Source organism: Nomascus leucogenys, chromosome 5 (genome assembly GCF_006542625.1).
Source record: "Nomascus leucogenys isolate Asia chromosome 5, Asia_NLE_v1, whole genome shotgun sequence".
Classification (NCBI taxonomy): Eukaryota; Metazoa; Chordata; class Mammalia; order Primates; family Hylobatidae; genus Nomascus; species Nomascus leucogenys.
This window is the reverse complement of record NC_044385.1, coordinates 44,700,179-44,724,155: the sequence shown is the minus strand read 5'-3', so window position 1 is coordinate 44,724,155 and position 23,977 is coordinate 44,700,179. Positions and strand designations below refer to the sequence as shown.

Genomic DNA, 23,977 nt, shown 5'->3' with positions numbered 1-23,977 from the left:
GTTACAGTAGCATGGAGGCCCAGGTCTGTCAGGAAGAGATAAATTACTCTCCCAGTTCAGAGTGAGGCCCTTAGTGGTCTAGATAAGTAACACTCTATAATAAATTTTAGACACAGTGGCTCATGACTATAATCCCAGCACTTTGGGAGGCCAAGGCCAGCAGATTGCTTGAGGTGAGGAGTTTGAGACCAGCCTAGTCAGCATGGTGAAACCCCATTTCTACTAAAATATATATATATATTAGCTGGCCACGGTGGCACGTGTCTGTAGTCCCGGCTACTTGGGTAGCTGAGACAGGAGAATCACTTGATCCTGGGAGGGGGAGGTTGCAGTGAGCCCAGATTGTGCCACTGCACTCCAGCCTGGGTGACAGAGCAAGATTCTGTCTCAAAAAAAGAAGAAGAATAGGAAGCTCTAAATATGCAATGAAGAAGGAAACTGGGAAGAAGGTAGGAACTGAGAGATGTTCTCTCTCTATTAGCAATAAGCTGCTTTCTTCTACAGCAGCTCACTCTCCCTGGCATCCAGACTGAAGAAATAGGCCTTTAGAAGAGTGATCTTGGCTGGGCGCAGTGGCTCACACCTGTCATCCCAACACTTTGAGAGGCTGAGGCAGGTGGATCATTTGAGGTCAGGAGTTCAAGACCAGCCTGGCCAAAATGATGAAACCTCCTCTCTACTAAAAATACAAAAATTGCCAGGTGTGGTGGTACGTGCCTGTAATCCCAGCTACTCAGGAGTCTGAGGCAGGAGAATCACTTGAAGGCAGAGGTTGCAGTGAGCCAAGGTCATGCCATTGCACTCCAGCCTGGGTGACAGAGGGAGACCCTATCTCAAAAAAAAAAAAAAAAAAAAAAAAGTGATCTAATTAGCAAAGCTACTCAGGAATGGTGACCACGTGCCACCAATTAGCGTTGCCCTCTGTCCTGGGACCTTTTACCTGGCCTCAGGGTTAAGACACCTAGAAATCTAGTCCTGGTTAACCAAACCATCTGTGAAAGACTAGTTACGTCCCTTCTCCTCCTAGCTTACTACTTCACCACCAACACCACTACTCACTCCCATTAGTGGAGGAAACTTAACCAGATGACCTAGAAGTTCCCTTCCAGGGCCTCCCACTATCCTTCCCTGTGCATCCCGACTCTCATTGGCTGGTCTGAAATAGTGCTAAGTGTTAATAGCCCCATTGGGCCTGGCTTAGAGACTCACCTTTTATTCCTGGTGAGTCCTGGCACATCCAGTGGATTGAAAGAGCTCCTTTGAGAGGCTCCCTTGCTCACTGCTTAGACTTCACTGGTCAGAGGAAGATGCAAGGGACATTCTTTGGCTTGCCCTTTTAGTCCAAACATCACATGGTTTTATGGCACTCTTCCAGCTGGAGCTGAAAAAAGACCAGAAGCCTCTGACTCCCACAGTCACCGCTTGCTCCAGGCAGATCCAGTGGCAGACTTTTGCCACAGTCCCTGGAGCCCATGGGAAAAGAATGTGGTCTCAGAGAAGATCTTCCACCATGTGGAAACACCCAAGTGCCTTAGGCACATTCATGAGCACGAGCAACATGGAATTTCTTTTCAAATGTCAAAAATGCAAACCAAGTAAGCCCACTTATTTGTGCATCTGGCTCACTGGGCGTGGAGAAAAACAAAATGGGAAAAAAAAAATCCTGAATTCCATGCATGTCACTGTGTTTACAAAGCTAGGTCCAGAAATATGATTATGACAGTACTCAAGGTCAACAGGATACAAGATTCGTGGGTGTACATGCATGTATATGCACACATGTGTGTGGTGTGAGTGGAGGGGAGCTGGCAGAAAGGACCTAGACTTCCCAGCTAAGCGCAACTGTGTGAATCCTGGCTCGGCCACTGACTGACTTTACAGCCTTGGCCAACTTGCCTAACTTCTCTAAGTCTCTGTTTCCCAATCCGTAAAATGGAAATAATACCTAGCACCTAATTCACAGTTGTGATAGGTTTTGCTGTTACATGTAAATGATGAAAAAGTGTCAGTAAATGGTAGCTTACTATAATACTTTGTCCATTGAGAGAGACAGTGACAGACAAAAAGGATGGCTTTTTTTTTTTTTTTTGAGACAGGGTTTCACTCTGTCAGCCAGGCTGGAGTACAGTGACGTGATCTCAGCTCACTGTAGCCTCAACCTCCCAGGCTCAGACATTCCTCCCACCTCAGCCTCCAGAGTAGCTGGGACTATAGGCACACACCATCACATCCAGCTAATTGTTTTATTTTCTGTAGAGACAGGGTCTCACTCTATTGCCCAGGCTGGTTTGAATTCCTGGGCTCAAGCGATTCTACCACCTCAGCCTCCCAAAGTGCTGGGATTACAGGCGTGAGCCACCATACCTGACAGAATGGCATTTTTTTTTTGCAATGAATAAATAAATGTGTGGTATATGCATGTGTGTGGCTAAAGAGAGAGAAATAAGAAGGTCTTGGTTTTTGGAGATCACATCCTTGAAACTTCATTATTCAAATGTCTTTCTTTTATTATGCTTGAGGAACGCTGTTGCCCGTCCTCTTTTACAGAAAGTTCCAGAATATAAGCTAAACTACATAACCTAATATAAACTTACATTCCAGAATATAAGCTAAACTATATAACCGAACCCAGATGCTTCTGGAGCCACTGGAACCAACAGTGTTGTTTCATGTTTCTGTTTCCCCAATGGCAATGACAGTAGGACTGTCGTTAGTGCAGAAAACAATTAAGGGTAGTCTCCACTTTAAATTTATTTTTTAATCTAAAGTTTACATAATTAAAGAGTGATACCTACGTGTGGCTAGTAGCTATCTATTGTATGTCATAGTCATGAAACATTTCTATCATTCCAGAATATTCTATTGGACAGTCACTGCTCTAGAAACATGCTTCATGTACTTTGGGCTTGTTTCAAGATCTATATCTACAAGCAAAGCATTTTATTCCAAAGCCCTTCTTATTTCACTATGGTTTACTCCTATTCCTTTCTCCTTCGACTAGTGTACACTGAACATCCACATATATCAAACCTTACAGTGGATTGTCAAACAGGCTGCACTCTCATTTTGCTAAAAATTTCACAAGATTAAAGAGTGAGACCTGGCCGGGCGCGGTGGCTCACGCCTGTAATCCCAGCACTTTGGGAGGCCGAGGTGGGCGGATCACGAGGTCAGGAGTTTGACACCAGCCTAACCAACACGATGAAACCCCGTCTCTATTAAAAAATACAAAAAAAAATTAGCCGGGCGTGGTGATGCGTGCCTGTAATCCCAGCTACTCAGGAGGCTGAGGGAGGAGAATCACTTGAACCCGGGAGGTGGAGGTTGCAGTGAGCCAAGATTGTGCCACTGTACTCCAGCCTGGTGACAGAGTGAGACTCCGTCTCAAAAAAAAAAAAGAGTGAGACCTACATGTGGCTAGTGGCTATCTATTGTATGTCACAGTCATGGAACATTTCTGTCATTACAGAATGTTCTATTGGACAAGGGCTGCTCTAGAAACGTGATTCACGTACCTTGGGCTCATTTCAAGATCTGCACAAGCAGAGCATTTTATTCCAAAGTCCTTCTTATTTCACTATGGCTTACTCCTTTTCAGAGATTATTATTATTATTATTTGTTTTGGAGCAGGGGATGGAGTCTCGCTCTGTTGCCCAGGCTGGAGTGCAGTGGTGAGATCTTGGCTTATTGCAACCTCCACCTCCTGGGTTCAAGAGATTCTCCTGCCTCAGCCTCCAGAGTAGCTTGGATTACAAGCACTTACCACCATGCCTGGCTAATTTTTGTATTTTTAGTAGAGATGGGGTTTCATCATGTTGGCCAGGGTGGTCTCGAACTCCTGACCTCAAGCAATCTGCCCACCTCGGCCTCCCAAAGTGCTGAGATTACAGGTGTGAGCCACCACACCTGGCCATAGATTATTGTTTCTCCTTCAACTGATGTACACTGAACATCCACTGTGTATCAAACCTTATGATGGATTGTCAAACAGGCTGTACTCTCATTTTGCAAAAAGTTCATGAAATATAGACATACTGGACTATCCCCTTTGCAATGGTCTGAATGTTTCTGTCTCTCAAAATGTGTACATTAAAACCTAATCACTAGGGTGATGGTATTAGGAGACTGGGCCTTTGAGAGGTAATTAGGTCATGAGGGTGGGGCCCTTATGAATGGATTAGTGACCTTATAAAAGAGGCCCAGAGAGCTGCCTTGCCCCTTCCACCATGTGAGGACACAGCAAGAAGACATTATCTATGAGCCAGAAAGCATGCCTTCACCAGAGACCACATCTGTCTTTATCTTGGACTTCCCAGCCTTTACAACTACGAAAAGGAAATTTCTGGGCTGGACATGGTGGCTCATGCCCGTAATAACAACACTTTGGGAGGCTGAGGTGGGAAGATCACTTGAGCCTAAGAAGTCAAAGGTGTAAAGAAAGAAAAGAAAAAGAAAGAAAGAGATTTCTGTTCTTTGTAACTACCCAACTCAATTTATAGTATTTTGTTACAGTAGCCCAAACAGACCAACATACCCTCTTTTGTGGGGTTGTGGGTGGACACTCAACCCTTGGGCAAGTTATTTAATCTCTCTGACCTTCATAGCATTGTAGGGAGGATTAAACAAGATAGTGAAAAACACTCAGTAAACACTCAATAAATGGTAAGCATTATTGTTCATAACATCATCATCATCCCAGTTGGCAGGGGACACAAAGGAAAGGAAACTCAGTCTTATCTGTAACAGGATAATTTGAGCATTGCAGGCCTTCCTTGAATTGAACACAGAACTGTCTTCTTATGGCGTTTTGTTGCTGGTCTTTGTTCTGCCTTGGGCTACTCATTACAGCTGAAGAATACAAACAGTTGTCCCCTCCCCTGTCACACCCTCCTTCTGCTCCTTCTATATCCTTTTGCTCTCCTTTGAATATTTTCTCCTTTCACAATATCTTTCTAAAAAATAGAACCTAGAGCCCTCCTAAGTTCTTCGTATATTGCCCAACTTCTATGTTCAGTGTCTACCAAGATGCATGGCCATGAGAAAGGATTTAAAGCATTTTAAAAATTTTATGAAGGTTATACTTCTGCAACTGAATGTTGAAACCTAAATGTAGAACGTTGTTCATATCTATTCCACAAGACAAGCACATACACACACATATATGATATTATTTACACAAATAGTGTCATAATGTACACATTGTTCATATTTTTTATTTACAATAAATATATCTGGAAATATTTCCAGTGCTGAGTTCAATTATATGATCACTTTCATGAATCTGAATACAATACTACATTTCTATTATAGGAACCAAGATTTTATCAGATGTTTTTGAGGGTGTGGAAGATTTTTTAACATTAGGTTGAGCTCATTTAGAGTCATCTAAAATCTTAGAATTTTTTTCATATAAATTGTTATCAAACCAAGCTTCTCCTATCCTATATATTTTTGTAACTGAATTTTAAAACATATAGAACTTAGCATTTAATTGCATTTTGTTGTTTTGACCTAGACTCAAGGCCTTTTGAAATCTTTATTTTTTATCCAGATAGTGATCTCTCACAGCTGTAAATCTAATCAGCATGATTTTACTTGCATCTAAGTCACTGAACCATCCAAGGCTAAGAAGGAAGCCTTGTACATGATGAAACAGGTGTGACCTTGCTTTAAATACATGGATCTACTTCCGCTCCCACTGATCTTTGCAGGAGTCTTGCTCTAGGACTACTGGATCCTGTCCCTCTGATTTTCCTCCTCTCCCATTTTAGGTCTCCCTGATGAGACGTGAGATAAAGATAGTCAAGCGTGGTGAAGGAGGGAATGTATAGCCTACTTTCCTTCTCCCTAACAGCTTTGGTGACAAAATCAAAACTCAACATGAGAGGAGTTTGAAACAATAGAGATAAAATAGGATTTGGGGTTCTACTGAAGAGCCCAGTTGGAAGTTAAATAAGATCAGAAACTCATTTGAGGAATCCATTAGTCATGAGTATATCCCCAGTCAGGAGGAAATGAAACACAACCAACCTGTTTGTAAAGAATCAGCAAACAAGAAGGAGAAACCGGGGTATCCCTTGTACATGTCACCTCTTCTTTTGCTGCCGAATCTCTAGTTTGGAGTGTGTTGAGTCATATCAATGGGTTCACAAATGTCAGTTCATTGGGTTGGCAGTGCCTCGCCACTACAGATGGGTGCCGGAGTCAGCCCCCTGTTTAAGAGAACTAGATGACCACTTGGGCTGGCCTCAGGATCTGTCACCAGAGGGAAGCTACAGAACCATTGCCAACAAGGGCAATCCCAGACAAGCCCCCAAATTTGTAACTGCCCAACAGGTTCACCTTGCCCACTGCCTAGACAGAACCAATGTATCAAGAGAGGGGAATTGAAATAGAGAAAGAGTAATTCATGCAGAGCCAGCTGTGTGGGAGACCAGAGTTTTATTATTACTCAAATAATTCTCTCAGAGCATTCAGGGATCAGAGTTTTTAAGAATAATTTGGTGGGGGGTGGGGGGGCCTTTGAGTCGGGAGTGCTGATTGGTTGGGTCCCAGTGCAACACTTAATGAAACTAATAATTGAACTTTTTCACAGTCCCTGACTTAAATGCTGATATGCAGTGAGAGAGGAACATAGCTTCTTTTTAAGCACTCATGGAGAGTCACAAAATTTGACCAAAAAAAATCTTCAAAAGTTCCATCAAGTAGGCATAATACAAAAAAAATTATTTGGTCACGATGCAATAAAGCTAGAAATTAATATCAAAACTAAAAAGCCCTTCTACCTAGAAATCTAAAAGAAAAACTATTGAGCAACCACTGTGTGAAAGAGAATATACAAAACAACATCGGAGAATTTCTGGAAAAATATTATAATGAAAAATGTTACATTTCTGAATTTGTGAGCTATTATAACAAATATCAGAAAAAAATCCACAACTTTAAATACATATAAAAAATAACAAATATAAATTAATTAAATTATCAAGGGCTAGAAAAACAACAAACTGAACTAAAAGAAAGCACCAGGAAGGGGATTTTAAAAGATAAAAGCATAAATTAAACAGATTGTAACATATACCCATAATTAAAACTTCAGGAAAAAATCAATAAAAGGGGTGTGGCAAACTTTTAAAACAGGAAGTTTAAGAATTCTTATTTAATGGAGAAACATGACAGATGTTTCTTCTAAGGTCAGGAACAAGTCAAAGATGACATTATCTCCATCACTATTTAACAGTGTATTGGAAATATTAACTAGTGTAATTGGACAAGATAAAACAATTAAAATTAAGAAGTGGAAAATACCCTTCACCACTAAAAGAAACCAAGGCTCTTTGGAAAAATAGTTAATTCCAGGTCTTGAAAGGGAAAGTATTGGATGACTGTGAGATCTTATGCCAAAACTCACAGAAGCACTCAAACACTGATGGTACCACATTAAAAAGAAACAAGAACAATTTGAAGAGGGTCTCACCAAATTCGGGACAATTTGAGTAAGAGAAGAAATAATAATTAGAGCTAATAAAGGAGTTTGACAAGGTGTCAGAATATAAGATCAATATACAAAAATCAATTGTATTTCTACATACGAGCAATAAATAATCTCAAAATGAGTATGAAAATTCCATTTACAACTGCATCAAAAAAATAAAGTACTTAAGAATAAACGTTTTCAAAATAAATTTTAAGACTTGTACACTGAAAATTATAAAACATCATTGAAATAAATCAAAGAGCTAAATGAATGGAAAGACATCACAAATTCATATATTGGAAGACTTAATATTGTTAAGATGGCAGTACTCCCAGATGGATCTACAGATTTAACAAATCCCTATCAAAATCCTAGCTATTTTTTTGAAATCAACAATCTGATCCTAAAATTCGTATAGAAATGTAAGGGATCCGGAAGAGTCAAAACATTCTTAAAAGAAAACAACGAAGTTAGAGAGCTCGCACTTTCTGTCTTAAAATGTACTACAAAGCGGCCGGGCGCGACGGCTCACGCCTGTAATCCCAGCACTTTGGGAGGCCGAGACGGGCAGATCACGAGGTCAGGAGATTGAGACCATCCTGGCTAATACGGTGAAACCCCGTCTCTACTAAAAATACAAAAAAAATTTAGCCGGGCGTGGTGGCGGGCGCCTGTAGTCCCAGCTACTCAGGAGGCTGAGGCAGGAGAATGGCGTGAACCCGCGAGGCGGAGCTTGCAGTGAGCCAAGATCACGCCACTGCACTCCAGCCTGGGCTACAGAGCAAGACTCCGTCTCCCAAAAAAAAAAAAAAAAAAAAAGAAAAAGAAAAAAAATGTACTACAAAGCTACAGCCATAAAGACTGTGTGGTACTAGCATAAAGACAGACATAGATCAATGGAATAGAATTGAGAGTCCAGAAATAAAATCATACACTTATGGTCAATTTTTTCAATACGGGTGGGAAGACAATTCAATAAGGAAAGAAAGGCCATTCTAGCAAATGGTGCTGGGACGACTGCACGTTCACATGTAAAAGAATTGTTGGAGCTCTACCTCACATCATAAGCAAAAATTAATGCAAAATGGGCCGGGTGCAGCGGCTCATGCCTGTAATCCTAGCACTTTGGGAGGCCAAGGCAGGTGGATCACTTGAGGTCTGGTATTTGAGACCAGCCTGGCCAACATGGTGAAACCACATCTCTACTAAAAATACAAAAATTAGCTGGGCATGGTGGTGCACACCTGTAATTCCAGCTACTTGGGTTGCTGACGTATGAAAATCACTTGAACCCTGGAGGCGGGGGTTGCAGTGAGCTGAGATTGTGCCACTGCACTCCAGCCTGGGCTACAGAGTGAGAGACTCTGTCTCAAAAAAAAAAAAAAAAAAGGATCAAAGACCTATAAAACCTTAGAAGAAAACATAGGGGTAAATCTTTGTGACCATGTATTACATAATAGGTACTTAAACAAAAGAAAAAAATAGGTAAATTAGATGACACACAAATTTAAACTTTTGTGTGTCAAGGGGCACTATCTAAAAGTAAAAAGACAACCCACAGAATAGGGAATCTAAATTAGTTCAGACACCATGGAAAGCAGTGTGGAGATTTCTCAAAGAACTTAAAACAGAACTACCATTTGACGCAGCAATCCCATTACTGGGTCTATATCCAAAAGAAAACAAATTGTTCTACCAAAAAGACACATGCATTCGCATGGTCATTGCAGCACTATTCACATAGCAAAGACATGGAATCAACCTAGGTGCCCATCAATAGTGGATTGGATAAAGAAAATGTGGCACATATACATCATGGAATACTATGCAGCTATAAAAGAGAACAAAGTCATGTCCTCCACAGCAAAATGGATGCAGCTGGGGGCCATTGTCCTAAGCAAATAACTCAGGAACAGAAAACAAATACTGCATGTTCTCACTTATAAGTGGCAACTAAACATTGAGTACTCAGGGACATAAGATGGCAACAACAGAAACTGGGGACTATTAGAGGGCAAGGAAGAAAGAGGGATAAGGGTTGAAAAACTGTTGGGTACTACGCTCTGTACCTGGGTGACAAAATCATTCATACCCCAGTCAATCCTCAGCATCACACAATATACCCAGGTAACAAACCTGCACGTGTACCCCCGATTCTAAAATAAAAGTTGAAAAAAGAATTGGATAGTGATACCAAATTGGATAGTGATACCAATCCTCCACCCTGCTACAAAGACAGAGAGAAAGAGAGAGAGACAAAGGCAAAAGGGGAAAGCTCTTCTTTTTAATAGAAGAATATAATCTAATGAATATAGAAGAAATGATACGATTAGAAAATGACCATTTTAGGCCAGGCGTGGTGGCTCACTCCTGTAATCTCAGCACTTTGGGAGACCAAGGCGGGCGGATCACCTGAGGTCAGGAGTTCAAGACCAGCCTGACCAACATGGTGAAACCCCATCTCTACTAAAAATACAAAATTAGCCGGGTGTGGTGGCACACACCCAGCTACTTGGGAGGCTGAGGTAGGAGAATCACTTGAAACCGGGAGGCGGAGGTTCCAGTGAGCCAAGATCGTGCCATTGCACTACAGCCTGGGCATTAAGAGTGAAGCTCCATCTCAAATAAAAAAAAAAAAAAGAAGAAAGAAAAGAAAAATAGAAAATGACCATTTTGTAACTCTCAAGGTAATAATTTATTCAGGAAAGTATTATCAGTGGATATGAAAACCATTAAATGAAGGCTATTAGAGGAATAGGATATGTATAACTTCTCAGAGCATGACCCCACAGATCACTTACTAATTACAAAGGGAAACCTACTTTTAGGGCAGTCATGTGCATGTATAAGGGTAACCAGAGAACTTATTTTGGGATAATTAGGCAAATATAAATGACTTGATTAGATGAGAATATATAATTATTTTAATGTTTATTTTCTTATGAAAATGGCATTGTGATTGTGTAGGAAATGTTTAAAGAAATGGATACTAAAATATTTAGGGATAGGTTGGCCAACAGTCTTGGTTTGCCTGGGACTGGGGGATTTCCTTGAACTCAGGGCTTTCGTTGCTAAAACTGGGCAGTCTTGGCCAAAACCAAGATGATGGGTTACCCTAGATGAAGTGTCATGTTGTCTATAACTTTCTTTAGAAAGTTTTGGCAAAAAAGAAATAAAAGAAAGTGGGAGGGCAGTGGAGAGAGAAAGCAAATGTAAAAAATTTTAGTTGCTGACGCTGGGTAAAGAGCCCAGGTTCAGAATTCCTTTAACTTTACTGTAGATGGGAAAATTCTAAATAAGAAGTTGGGGGAAATGTTTAATAAGTATTGATTGTTTATTTTGAATTTGTTACCCTCCTAGAAACGTATTTATAATTTCTGTATCTAGATAAATATAATGCATAAATTTGTTAAAAATAAAAAGCCTATATACTTCTGGGTTTGCCCAGATTTTTCTGGACAGATTTTCGTACTATTTGGTGCATTTCATATCTATTATATTTTCAGTGTGGATTGTGTGAATTGTGTGAAGTGTGCTTCTTTATCTCATTTAGCACTTTTGGGTCTGAATTCTAGTTTCTTTTATATCACAATCACAACTTCTGTTTTCTTACTCTTTGCATTTTCTTTGTATATGCTCTTTCGGAATAATTTTATTTTAGATATGCCCATTGTATACCATAGACTTGGATTTTGTTTTGTGAGCTTCTCTGAGAAAACTTTTTTTTAAAGTAAATGACTAAACCCATTTGCATTTATGGATAGGGCTGACGTGTTTGGTCTTAGCTCATCATATTATTTCGTATTTATTTTAAGTATTAAATTTACCACATTTATGTATTCTTTTCTCTTTGTCCTTTTTCAATTTATTTTGGTATTTAGAAAAGTTTTTATTTTCTATTAATATGCTGTATAATGCTGCCACAACTTTTTCTTTACTTAGTCTTCTACTACTTGGTTTGTCAGCTTTAAATGATACTGATATGGTTTGGCTGTGTTCCCACCCAAATCTCATCTTATAGTTCCCATAATCCCCATGTGTCGTAGGAAGGACCCTGTGGAAGATAATTTAATCATGGGGGCGGTTACCCTCATGCTGTTCTCGTGATAGTGAGTTCTCATGTGATCTGATGGTTTTATAAGGGGCTTTTCCCCATTTTTGCTGGGCACTTCTTCTTACTACCGCCATGTGAAGAAGACATGTTTGCGTCCCCTTCCGCCATTATTGTAAGTGTTCTAAGGCCTCCCCAGCCATGCTGAACTGCGAGTCAATTAAACCTCTTCCCTTTATAAATTACCCAGTCCCAGTCCCAGGTATGTCTTTATTAACAGCGTGACAATGGACTAATACAGATACCCTCCGGTTTCTACCTATTACATATATGGCAATCGAGTAGCATATTCTGCTCTCCTCTGTCTCCCTCTGTTCTTCTATATTTTTATTTCTTTAGTTCTGTTATTTCTACTGTTGGACATACAATATTTACATATTATCCTCACGCCTTTGTCTCTGCCTTCATTTTAGTCTCTTCAATTAAATAAAGGACATGTTCACCACAGTTAGCTGCTGTATTTTCTCCAGTTATCTCTTGGTTTAATGAGGCTTGTTATCTAGCGTTAACAGAGTCCTAATAAGGGCCAGTCACAGTGGCTCATGCCTGTAATCCCAGCACTTTGGGTAGCCGAGGTGGGCGGATCACTTGAGGTCAGGAGCTCAAGACCAGCCAGGCTAACATGGTGAAACCCCATCTCTAGTAAAAAGAAATACAAAATTAGCTGGGTGTGGTGCTGTGCACCTGTAGTCCCAGCTACTCAGGAGACTGAGGCAGGAGAATCTCTTGAACCCAGGAGGTGGAGGTTGCAGTGAACTGAGATCGTGCCATTGCACTCCAGCCTGGGCAACAGAGTGAGACTCCGTCTCAAAAGAAAAGAAAAGAAAGATTCCTAATAAGGAACATTAAAATATACAGGCATGGTGCCTCATTCCTGCAATCCCAATACTTTGAGATGTCAAGGTGGAAGGATTGCTTGAGGCCATGAGTTCAAGACCAGCCTGGGCAACATAGTGAGATCCCATCTCTCCAAAAAATTAAAAATTAGCCAGGTATGGTGCCACACACCTAAAGTCCCAGCTACTCTGGAGGCTGAGGCACTTGGGCTCAGAAATTTGAGGCTGTAGTGAGCTATGATCACGCCACTGCACTCCAGCCTGGAGGACAATATGAGACAAAGAAAAGAAAGGAAGGAAGAAAAGGAAGAAAAGAAAGGAAAGGAAGAAAGGAAAGAGAGAAGAAAATATAACTTGAATTTGCATTTTAAAACTATTTATCAATCTTGATAACTGAAGATCAGCTTAACTGGATACAAAAATCCCTGGTTCACACTTTCTGTCCTCGAAAAGCACTGCTCCACTGTAGTTTTGATTTGTGTATTGAATCACGTGGTCTTTTTGCCTGGAGGTTTAGAGGTATTTTCCTGGGCATACAAGAAAATATCTTACACTTGACCACTTGGGGTTAATTTTCACACAAAGCATCCTTTCAGTAAATAGATTCAGGATTTTTCAACTTAATCTTTTGGTAAGTTTTATTGGATTATAGCTTTGAATCTTAGTCTCGATTCACTGCTTTGTTTTTCTTCTTTAGAAAACTCAATTATAAGTGTGTTAGATCTTCTTTGTCTTCCATAGCTATTCTTTTCTTTTGGGGCTTATCATTTTGTTTCAATTCTCTTGGAAATTTTCATTCCAATTTTTCATGTGTTCTTTGTATACTTTTTTGAATTTGTACCTTCTTGCATACCTTATAATTTAGCTCTAATTTTTAGGATTAGTGTGTTCCTTCATTTTCGTTTCTGTGCTCAGTCAACTCATTTCACAAATTCTTGTTTTGTACCCACTTCTATTTTGCATTTGTGAGTTTCTGTTTTGTGTGTTTTTTACATGTCATTGATACTATTTGATTTATGTTGAAGTGTTGTACTGTGGTTTTCTCTGCCTTGAAGTTGGGTCTTGAATATTTTCATCAGCTGAAGAATTTTGATTCTCATTTTCTTTTCTTAAAAAATAATTTTGGATGTTCGTTTTCAAGACTGCTGGATTTTCTGTTCATTTTCAAGACTGTTGGATTTTCTTGGGCCAGGTATTTCTACAAATGAGGTTGAAGGAGTTGAGTAGTTTACTAGGTTTCTTAGCTCAAGACTGACCTCTTCAGTTAGTACAGTAAAATGCAATTTCCTTAATGAACAGCATCTTTTTTCTTTTCTCTCTCTCTCTTTTTTTTTCCTTCTCTGCATGGAGTGGAGTGTTAGGGGAGTTTAATATGTCATCGTTTTTATGAAACTTTTCTTTCTGTAGGATTCTTAACTTCCAACTTTTTCTTCCCTCTTCATCACCAAATTTCCAACAGATACCTTTTCTTTCTTAGTTCCTTTGTTCTCTCCCAGAAGCAGTACCCTCTGAAGACTTAAATGTTTGGGCCCATGCACTTTCAAGCCCCTTCAATTCCCCAGTAGCAAGTGCTGTAATGCAGTATGGCTATTCTTAGTATTTCTCCACTTAGTGTGAGACTCTCTGGGATCCGACTGCATTATATTTTTTTTCAAATAATTCCTGTTTTTCTTTTCCTTCTACTTGAGTTTAATAGCTGGGACTATGATTTCCCCTCTTAAATAAAATGAGAATTTGTATTAAATTTCCTAGTATGTAGTAGATATGAGTTGTAATTTTATTTGCTGTTCTTGTTGAGCTGTATGTATGTGTGTATGTGTGTGTGTCTGTATATATGTATTTATTTATTTACGAATGACAGGGTCTTTCTCTGCTGCCCAGGCTGGAGTGCAGTAGCATGATCTTGGCTCACTGCAGCCTTGAACTACTGGGCACAAGCAATACTCCCATCTCAGCCTCCCAAAGTGCTGGGATTACAGGTGTGAGCCACCATGCCCAGCATGTATGGTTTTTTGAAGATGTGTAGAAAGATTCAGAACTAGGCATCTGTCATTATCTTAGAATCCTTACTATCTAGCCTCAACTTATAAATGCAATATCTATAAATATTTAGGTAAGACTTTCATGTGTACCCTAAATAATTCACCTCCTTTAAATTACCTTTATACTGGGGAAACATACCAAAGTTTTTTTTTTAACAAAGATAAAATATAAAAGATGGTTCACCCAGGTCTCTAAGCAATTTTAGTCTGCCTCCCTTCTCCTTGACCCTGTTGGACTAATAGAAGGTTTTCATATTGTGGTGGTGTATATGATCAATGCATCCAGAATAGTCGGGATGTCATGGTGTTCAGTATGTCCAGAGTAGCCTGTCTGAGATGGTCAGTGCCCCCACGATGGTTGACATAGTCAGTGGATCTGGAGGGGTCAGTGTATGTGAGCCACTACTTCGAAGAGAGTGGCTGGTCTGTCCTAACTGATCTAGTTATGGACTATTCATTTTTGTGTTTCTGATTCCTCCTTGTCAGGAAATGGCATCCCTCTCTCAGGTTATATGGCACTAGATTGGCAGGGATGCAAAGTGTCAACTACTAATGGGGTATGAGATAGAATTTCTTCATGGGAGGCCTTCTAGGCTTGTTAAAGGGACTGACCCCAGGATCCTGGCAGGAGAAAAACTGGCCACAGGAAAGACTCAGCACTGCTCAGCTCCTAGTCACTTTCAAATAGTAGGGTTCCCTGTCCCCAACTCCTTGTGGTCCTGAGCAAGGCAAAAGGTGGTGCCTTGACTGTGGTCCCCCTGGTAGAGAAAGAGAGAGAGAATCACTGGATATACATACACATATTCACTGGCTGAAATTAATATGGGAAAACATCACATCAGTTGAATTATGGAGCAGGGGAGAAACTCAAGTGATTTAAATGGGTAGTGCTCTCTTATACAAACAGAATTCTCGATAACTCTGCATTTTGTTGTTGTTAAGGCTGGAAAGCCCTCCCCTAATTTTTTAAAATTAAAACTGCAAATATTTAACAATAAAACTTCACATGCAACAAAAATTTTTGGCTTCTTTTGGCAAATTGAATGATGGTGGCAGCACTGAGCCACCATCCGTAAGATGGTAACAACTGTCCAGAACTGAGCAATGGCTCCCCTATGATAGGGCAGTGCCCGCCAGTCCTCACAGCCCCACCACTCACTGCCTCACATTCACCACGATTTCACTCATTTTTGTTCCCTAGAGTCACTTAAGTTTTTCTCTTCTGCTATTATCCAACCATCCTTTTTTGTTGAACTCTGCTACCACATCTTAGTTCAGACCATGGTACAGTTACAACGTTATCGTGCAAATCTGATGGTGTCATTTTTTGGTAATATACTGCCTACCACCAACCAAATGAAGGCCAGGCCCTTCCCAATATAATTCAATCTTATCATTATCTCCCCGGTCCTGCCTCACACTGCTGTGGCCCCCACCTGCCATGCATGCTCAGACTTCCTTGTGCCTACTATTTCCTCTGCTTGGGTTCCCTTTTGCATGCATCACTCAGCTCAAATATTAGCTCTTCCATGGGCTCTACTTGGCCAGCCAAGACAGTTACTACTTCTGTTGTTTCCTTTGTAGTGCAGTGATCAACTCCAACAGTCATGTATAGAGTAATCTAATAATATGTCCATCTCCTCCACTACATTGTGAAGAGGTCTCGGGCAAAAACTGGGTCTGATTCATCTTTGCATCCCAAGAGAGTAAAAATGCATAATAAAAGAATCAAAGTTATAACTGGATGACAAGATATATTAGTCTTAGGCCCGGTTTTGTCAGTCAGCTTGGGCTAAGTTATGCTGTGAAAATAAACTCTATCCAAATCTCAGTGGCTTATAAAGCAAAGGTTTATTTTTAATGCATACTACTCATCTATGATGGATTGGCTACATCTCTGGTCCACGTCTTCATTTTAGGATCCAGGTTGAAAGAGCTCTGTGAGGTCGCCAGTCTCAGTGCAAAGGAAAAAGAATGGTGACCATGCCCTAGCTCCTAAAACTTCTGCTTAGAAGTGGCACACGTCATTTCTGGCCACATTTCACTGGTCAAAGCAAACCGTATGTCCAAGCATGAAGCCAATGGGGCCGAGGTGTAAAATCCTCCCAAAAGAAGGGAAAGTGGCCAGGCACAGTGGCTCACTCCTGTCATTCCAGCACTTTGGGAGGCCAAAGTGGAAGGACTGCTTGAGCCCAGGAGTTTGAGACCAGCCTGGGCAACATAGTGAGACCCCGTCTCTACAAAAAAATCAGAAAAAAAAATTAGCCCATTGTGGCATGCACCTGTAGTCTCAGCTACTAATGAGGCTGAGGCAGAAGGATCACATGAAACCAGGAGGTTGAAGCTGCACAGTGAGCCATGATTGCATCACTACACTCCAGCCTGGGTGACAAAGCAAGACCCTGTCTCAAAAAAAAAAAAAAAAAAAAGGAGGGGACTGGATGTCATTAAATTTAATACAATCTACCACATTGCCATCCTCTTCAGTTCCCCTTTCCTCTGCCTTTTCAGCGGCATGGACAAGCCTTTAGAACATGTTTCTCAGGCTCCTGTGTCAGCTGGCTTCTGGCTGGGTTCAGCTAAGGGAAGCCGCCCCAGAGATAGGAGAGTGTGAGGCTGGGAAACGCCAGAGTGTTTTTCCCCATCCCTCACTATCTCAGGGAGCTTCTCCTACAGCAGCTCTATTTTCTTTGTGGTTCTAGCTCCCATGTGATAGACCTGCTATAGTTTCTGCTTCTGCTGAGTAATCCCAGATGCTACAACCTTAGAGTCATATAACCTGATCTAGTTTCCTAACGTGTAAAACAGGGAGAGAATCTGCTCACATTATGTTTCAAGAAACAGAAGAATCCCTGGTTGTCTAGTGGTTAGAGGGAAAAAAACAAAGAATGTACATTAAAATTGTAAACAATAAAGTGCTGGACAAATAAGGAATTTAAGGGTATACGAATAAGGCAATATGGTGTAGCAGAAAAGAAAACAGGACTGGGGATAATAATTCTTGGTTCAAGATCTTGCTTTTCTGCAAATTGGAGACAACATTGTTGAAAATATAGTTGTTGCAGAGAGGCATCAATGAAAGTATTTGTGAAACTTTATATTATCAAACATAAAAAGCTATACAAACATTAAATGAATTCACTAGTTATAAGCAGAAAAAACTTTATTTCTATCAAATTGAAAAGTATGAACCTTCAAGCAAGATAATCAAAATAATCAATAATACAATTAACAGTTAGGGTAGCATATACAGATCAGACTGGAGGTTTAACTTTGAAGCACATACACCGAAATGAAGAGGGCCAGCAACTGTCCCACCGAGGAAAAGCACTCTGACTCATCATAAACACACGACTTCTGGGAAACTTGAGCTGACATTTCACAGGACAGTAAACCAAAGAGACAGGTCGTCATTGGGTTATAGAACTGATCTGAGCTTGAGAGGGATCACAGTGAAATGCCATTGTAACTCAACAATTTCCCCAGAGATCTGTTCATCTTGAAAACAGGAATATATAAAAATCAGTAGTACAAATTCTCATAAAACTAGAAAAGCCCTCTAAGCCCTAATATCCTTGGAGCTTACATAAAGACTGAGTTTTCATTTTTCTTCCCTTTACTCTTCTCTAAATTAAATACAAAATAGTTTGTTATTTAGGACATTTCTGACTGTACAGCCAAAGCTTTAAAATGAAGACAATAATAATTTTATAAAATGAATTAGACACATATCAATCCTAGGGGGAATCTTCAAGGTGGTCTGCTCCTTTGAAAAGCTTTAAACAGGAAAGCTTTTATTTAAAGAATGACACTGTGCTTCTGGGAATAACCTAATTATTACCAGAGGAAGGAATTCATATCTATGCCATACAAGAGCTTTCATCCTTTAGAAATGTTTTACTGCAGTATCTCTCTCTCTCTGTCACACACACACACACACACACACACACACACAAAATGATCAAATTAGGGAACTCCCTGAAGCATACAGATAATGGCGTTTATTCTGGCAAGAACTGTGCAAATTGTTACAAGAAAGACAAGGGATGGCAAGTATGAACAATTATATTTCAATAGATGCAGGAAGCAGATTTTTTTCACAGTTGAAATACAGCTTCTCAACCTCCGGGGCTTGCACACTTCTCATTTGGAAACCAGACTGGGTCAGTTACATGTGGAAAGAAACAACTTACTACCAGACCACATTTCCATATTAAAAGAAGTCTCCATTACCAGGTTATTTTTTTTAAAGACACCAAATAGACCAGGAGTTACTAAAAATTGAAGGAGATAGTGAGAAAGCAAGTCATACTATGAACAGGACCTCACCTTATGAATTGCCTCTCTAGCAAAATCAACTGCAGAAAGGAAAGACACTGTCTGTTAAATGAAAGGTAATAAACGGAATTCTCAGGTGGACACAAATACCTCCTGAAATCCTGTAACCCAGCAGAGTACAGATGAGACATGCCCTCTGTAGATACAGTGTGCAACTACCAGTGTGACTGAGTGCCCGTTTCCTGTCTCTGCACCAAAGCACCAAAAACAGATTCCAGGCTGAAGCAAATATGTTGCTTTATCTGTTAAAGAGAACAGGGAGCTCAAACTAGGGAAAGGTATAAAAAAAGCCCTTTGAATTTCCTAATCCCTACAGGTACATGAAAACCCGTTTAAATAAACAGGATTATTTCCATTTATAATACAAGGAGGCGAGTTTAGATTATTACATAAGTAATTGATGAGGATTTGATTAGCCAATACATGTGATGTGCCTAACGGAGTAAACAGACAGTACCTAGTGCCTATACCTGAACACATTTGGAAATATGCGGTATTTATTATTTGAGCAAAGACCTCCAGCAGGCTTCAACTCTTTGGACAAAAAGCTAATGTCAAATACTGAACTCAGGTTCCAGTGAACTAAACTTTATAAAAGCACTATTTATGGGTTTGTGCAGGCATCTTTCTAAAGTTATCAGGTCTCAACATCTTAAATAGCAGGAAAAACCACGGCGGCCCCTCGCTCCAAGAATCTTTCCTCATTGATGGCTATTCTTACCTTTCTCCTTCCGTACCAAAGAGATGGGCACACCTAGGGTAACCATGGAGCTCATCTGAGCTTGGCTGCTGGAGGGCAGCAGGGGAATTGATCCCTGGAGAAGGACAAGACAGGAAGTGAATCTCCCCTGGTTACTGCCTCAACTGTTGCACGACAAGCAGATGGTGGGCAAAGGTTTGGATTTGGCATTCAGAGTCATGTTAATGTGTAATGGAATAGAGAGACAATGATACAAAAGTCAGGAGTTAACCTGTGTTCAATGCTTCATCATCGCTTGTTTACCTACCAGCATTTTAAGGATTAGTTTAACATCAAGACCTTGTTTGGACTGGGAGTAAGGGGTTGATTTGTTCTGATCTCAGGAAGGAAAAGTGAGCAGGGTCTGGATAGCTCCAAGGAGCTCAAAAGCCTATGTGTGAGCACCATGGCTGGGGATGGCTCAAGGGTAAAGGTCACTTCAGGGGCACAACCCAATGGACACCGAAAGGGTAGGTAAGGAACATGAGCTTGCTTCCTTCATAGATTAGCCTGGGCCCAAGCCCAGCCTACTCTGACAGTCTTTTATCCTATTCATAAAGGAGGTCTTATGCAGGAAAACTAAGACTCTCCTCTAGAAGCTTTCTTTGCTTAAGCAAAGGAAAAAGAAAAAAAAAAAAGGAACGTCATAAAAAGGTGAACATCACTTTGGTGAGCTCTATTTTTTTTTTTTTTTAAGAGACAGGGTCTTGCTGTGTCACCCAGGCTTGGGTGCAGAGGTGCAATCATAGCTCAGTGCAGCCTCGAACTCCTAGGATCAAGCAATCCTCCTGCCTCAGTCTCCTGAGTAACTAGGACCACAAGTGTACACCACCATGCCTGGCTAATTTTTCATTTTTCTGTAGAGATGGAGTCTTGTGATATTGCCCAGCCTGGTCTTGAACTTTTGGCCTCTGACAATCTTCCCATCATGGCTTCCCAAAGCATTGGGACTACAGGCATGGACTAGCTCCATTATTCTTGGTGTGAGGCCATAAGCAGAACCAAGCAGACTCAAGGCCCTTGGTTGCTTGGACACTAGTAGCTATTAATAACATCCAGGAACAAGCTCAGTCTTCTGAGTCTGGAAAACCTAGGCTGCAGTCCCAGCTACACTGGTCACCAGCAGCAGAAGCCTGGGCAAGATGCTTCACATCCTTGGGACCCCTGTCTTCTTTATCAACATGAAATCATGGCTTTTCAAAGGATGCTAGAAAGATTAAATGAGATGTTTATGAAGGTCCTAAAACCGCACATTTCACTCAGTAGGTTTTCAATAAACAGTACCTATCTTAAGTCTGTGTTAGTGTTGGAGGCAGCGTTTCCAAGTTCTAAGTAAGTAAGAAGCCTGTTAGGATAATGGAAGCAAACTGAATTAAGAGCTGGGTAGAATGACAGAATGCGAGGTCAGGTCGGCATCTTAGAAACCATCCGAACCACTCTCTTTGCTTAAAGGTGAAGAACGGTCATGTGCGGCAATAGAAAAATAAAAAGAACAAGAAAAGATGTCCCTTTAATTTTACTTTTGTCAAAACATTTTCAAGATAACTTTAATTTTTACAAAATCATTTAAGGGAAAACTAGTGAGTTGTTGAAGAAAACCAGAAATAGATTTTTTTAAAGCCATTGACCACAAAATAAGCATTATGTTTCAAAGACCATGAAAAAGGTATTTGTCTCTTTTTGGTCTCAACTAGCAAAGGAGGTGAGACCAAACTGCTCAACTGCTGGACAATCTCAGCAAACACACCCACTGTTGAGACTTATTGAGTGACTCAACGTTGGCTAGAATTGTCCATTTAGTTGGAGGGGAAGAGGGAGGGAAGGATGGATGGAGGAGTGAACTATGGAAGCAGGGATCAGGCCACTTCCCGTACCTCTCCCAAACTCCAAAGGCAATGATTACATTGCAGGGTCAGCTAAACACAAAGGGAAGTGAAGAAAGAAGTGCGAAGATTTTCCTGTTTCCAAAAAAGCACGGACTTTCCTCCTTTGAGTATTCTATAGAATAACTCTCTACGTTTCCTAGTTTGTGGAAATTTTCTCTATGGCAGAACTACTCTAAATTGTGCAATTTTCCTCATATCAGACTTATTTTTCTCTATACCTGGTTCCCTAGCAAACCTGAGCTTTATCTATATATCTGATATGCACCCCATCTCCACAGCTGGCATTCAATTGCAACTCTAAATTCTAAAGTGCTCAGAGTCAATATAATGCACTGACGATTCATAGACCTGATTGGGCATTTTCACTGCATAAATCTAAAAAGTAAACCATCTCATTATGTTTGAGAGGATAGATAGGGAGGAAACTGGTCTATATTTCCACTAAGGTAGCCAAAAAATATTCACATGAAGGGACAATGGGAGAGGAGCTGGCAAGAGTTTGGGCAGTACTTAGAAGGAAGATGCATTCGTTATCATATAGATTACATATGGCGGTAAATTGACAGAGGATTCACTGGGACATCTTCCGAAAGTAGGTAATGTGTTTCAACACCACTGAAGTGTTAAAACAGGCTTCTTTTCACCAGTATGAAAAGTTAGACAGGAGTCACTCCCAGGAATAGTAAAGGACACTCGCTGGGGACAGTCATGATGCATGAAGAAGGGATACATATTTTTAAGGCAGCAGGAATAAATTTCATCATCCTTCCCAGAGGACAGCAAGAATTATTCAAGGTGGCCACCAAGTCTGGAAACCAGGCAAATCTTTCAACAAATGGTTTATTGATATGTTATAATGAATGACAAAATATTAGTATCTAATTCTAGACTTTATGGCCACCCCATAGGATGAATCTTTGGAACAGAAAAAAATAAAGATTTTGTTTTCTCATAATCATAAAGCTGTTATACTAAGTCCAAGCACAGCTAGTACAACATTCTGCTCAACCCCACAGGCTCCATTCCCTTTACCACATATTTATAATATGTTTGGGTCACTCATAGGAGTAAACACTGTCGGCGTCAATAGTTAGCAGCACTTTCAAAACACATTTTATTGTCCTGAATAGAAACCTTAACTATTCAATTAGTCCAGTAATTCCAAACGGTCTCATTACTAATATACATAAGATATGATCTTACAACAGTTATGTAGCTAAATACTTAACTTCCCATGCTTTTTGAGGATTCCCAAAAGACTTTAGGGGGTTCCCAAGACTTTCAGAGGGTTAATTTTTTTTCACAATAAAAGAAAGCAACAGTGTCAATCCATAGAGTCAGACCAGCAGTTTAATAAGATGCTCTTCATAGCTCAGTTCCCAGTGCATACAGAGATTCAATACAGCCCCATCACTCTCAGTTCTTAGAATCTGAGAGGGACAAGAGCAATAATTATTGTTTAACAGCCTAAGAGTGAAAACAGATCTCAAAAAAAAACAAAACAAAACAAAAAAAAAGAAGCCAAGTTCTTTCATCCCAGGATGTCTGAAAAGGAGAGACTCTATGGAGTATGGATGCAGAAAAGGAGTTATTCCTACTGGAACAAAATGAACTGTGGACACAGTCACTCAAGACCAGAGAAACAACCACTATGAGTAAGTATTTCACTGTTTCACTGTTACCAGGAGGGCACACACCGGAAAGGCTGGGACAAAGCTCGGGCTAGAGCCCTTAGGATTCATTCTCAGGCTTCCCGGTGCTGTGGTTCAATAGCCTTTGTGGGGATGGGGAGAACCAGATACTATCACCATCACATGTAAAAAAGAATACCACGGCAACAGCTGTCAAAAACCAGCTGCAGCTGAAGTTACACACTGTTTGAAATCCACACTGTACTTGCTTTCTTGTGATGGGCTTGAGACATGTGCAGAGACACCTTAAACATGGGTAGGTGACCACCCTTTTGAAAGGCAGAGGAGGGCCTCTTCATGAACTCTTTCTACTCATTTGTTTTCCTATCAGTTCACCATTTCAACTAGAAAAGATGCTGCAAGCTACCTCAGCTAGCTTCTAATTTGGACACAGCACCAATACTACACACGCAATTGAATGAATGACCACATCTTCCTGGTTCTTCCATTGGGCAGGGTCAATATGCTTCTTTGGACTGAATAGGTGTGATCTTGTTTGAGAAAAGTGTATAAACGTAGGGCCAGATTTTGTTCGTCTCCGTTCCGGAAAACTGGTGGAGCACTCCTCGGCTCCTGAAAAACAAAGTCCAACATACAATGGCTTTTTAGCCTTCTTTTCCACATATTAGTGCAGAAGATCCTAGATATAAAACAAGCATGATCTCATGGTCTATATCATATATCACACTAAGTGCTAAAACAGCCCCTTTCAAAGGTATCAACACCTCCACTGGGTGTACCTAAATAAGGTCATAGCTTTTGCAATTCTGGTATGCTTGTCATGATGCCACCTTTTTTCTCCCCTTTAAAACATATCAAAGAATAGCATTATAGGGGCCATTCCAAATGTGCCCCA

General features: G+C 40.4%; 1 protein-coding gene across 4 annotated transcripts in view; it reads right to left on the bottom strand.

Moving 5' to 3' along the window:
- Positions 1-17,608: 17,608 nt before the first annotated feature.
- AK4 (adenylate kinase 4) overlaps positions 17,609-23,977 on the bottom strand; it is an 84,800-nt gene continuing 78,431 nt past the window's right edge. For all 4 annotated transcript variants that reach the window (XM_030812959.1, XM_030812961.1, XM_030812960.1 and 1 more), the window contains one exon: positions 17,609-23,694. In XM_030812959.1, coding sequence (XP_030668819.1) covers positions 23,580-23,694 — 115 coding nt within the window. In that variant the 3' untranslated portion in view covers positions 17,609-23,579. The remainder of the gene's footprint in view (positions 23,695-23,977) is intronic.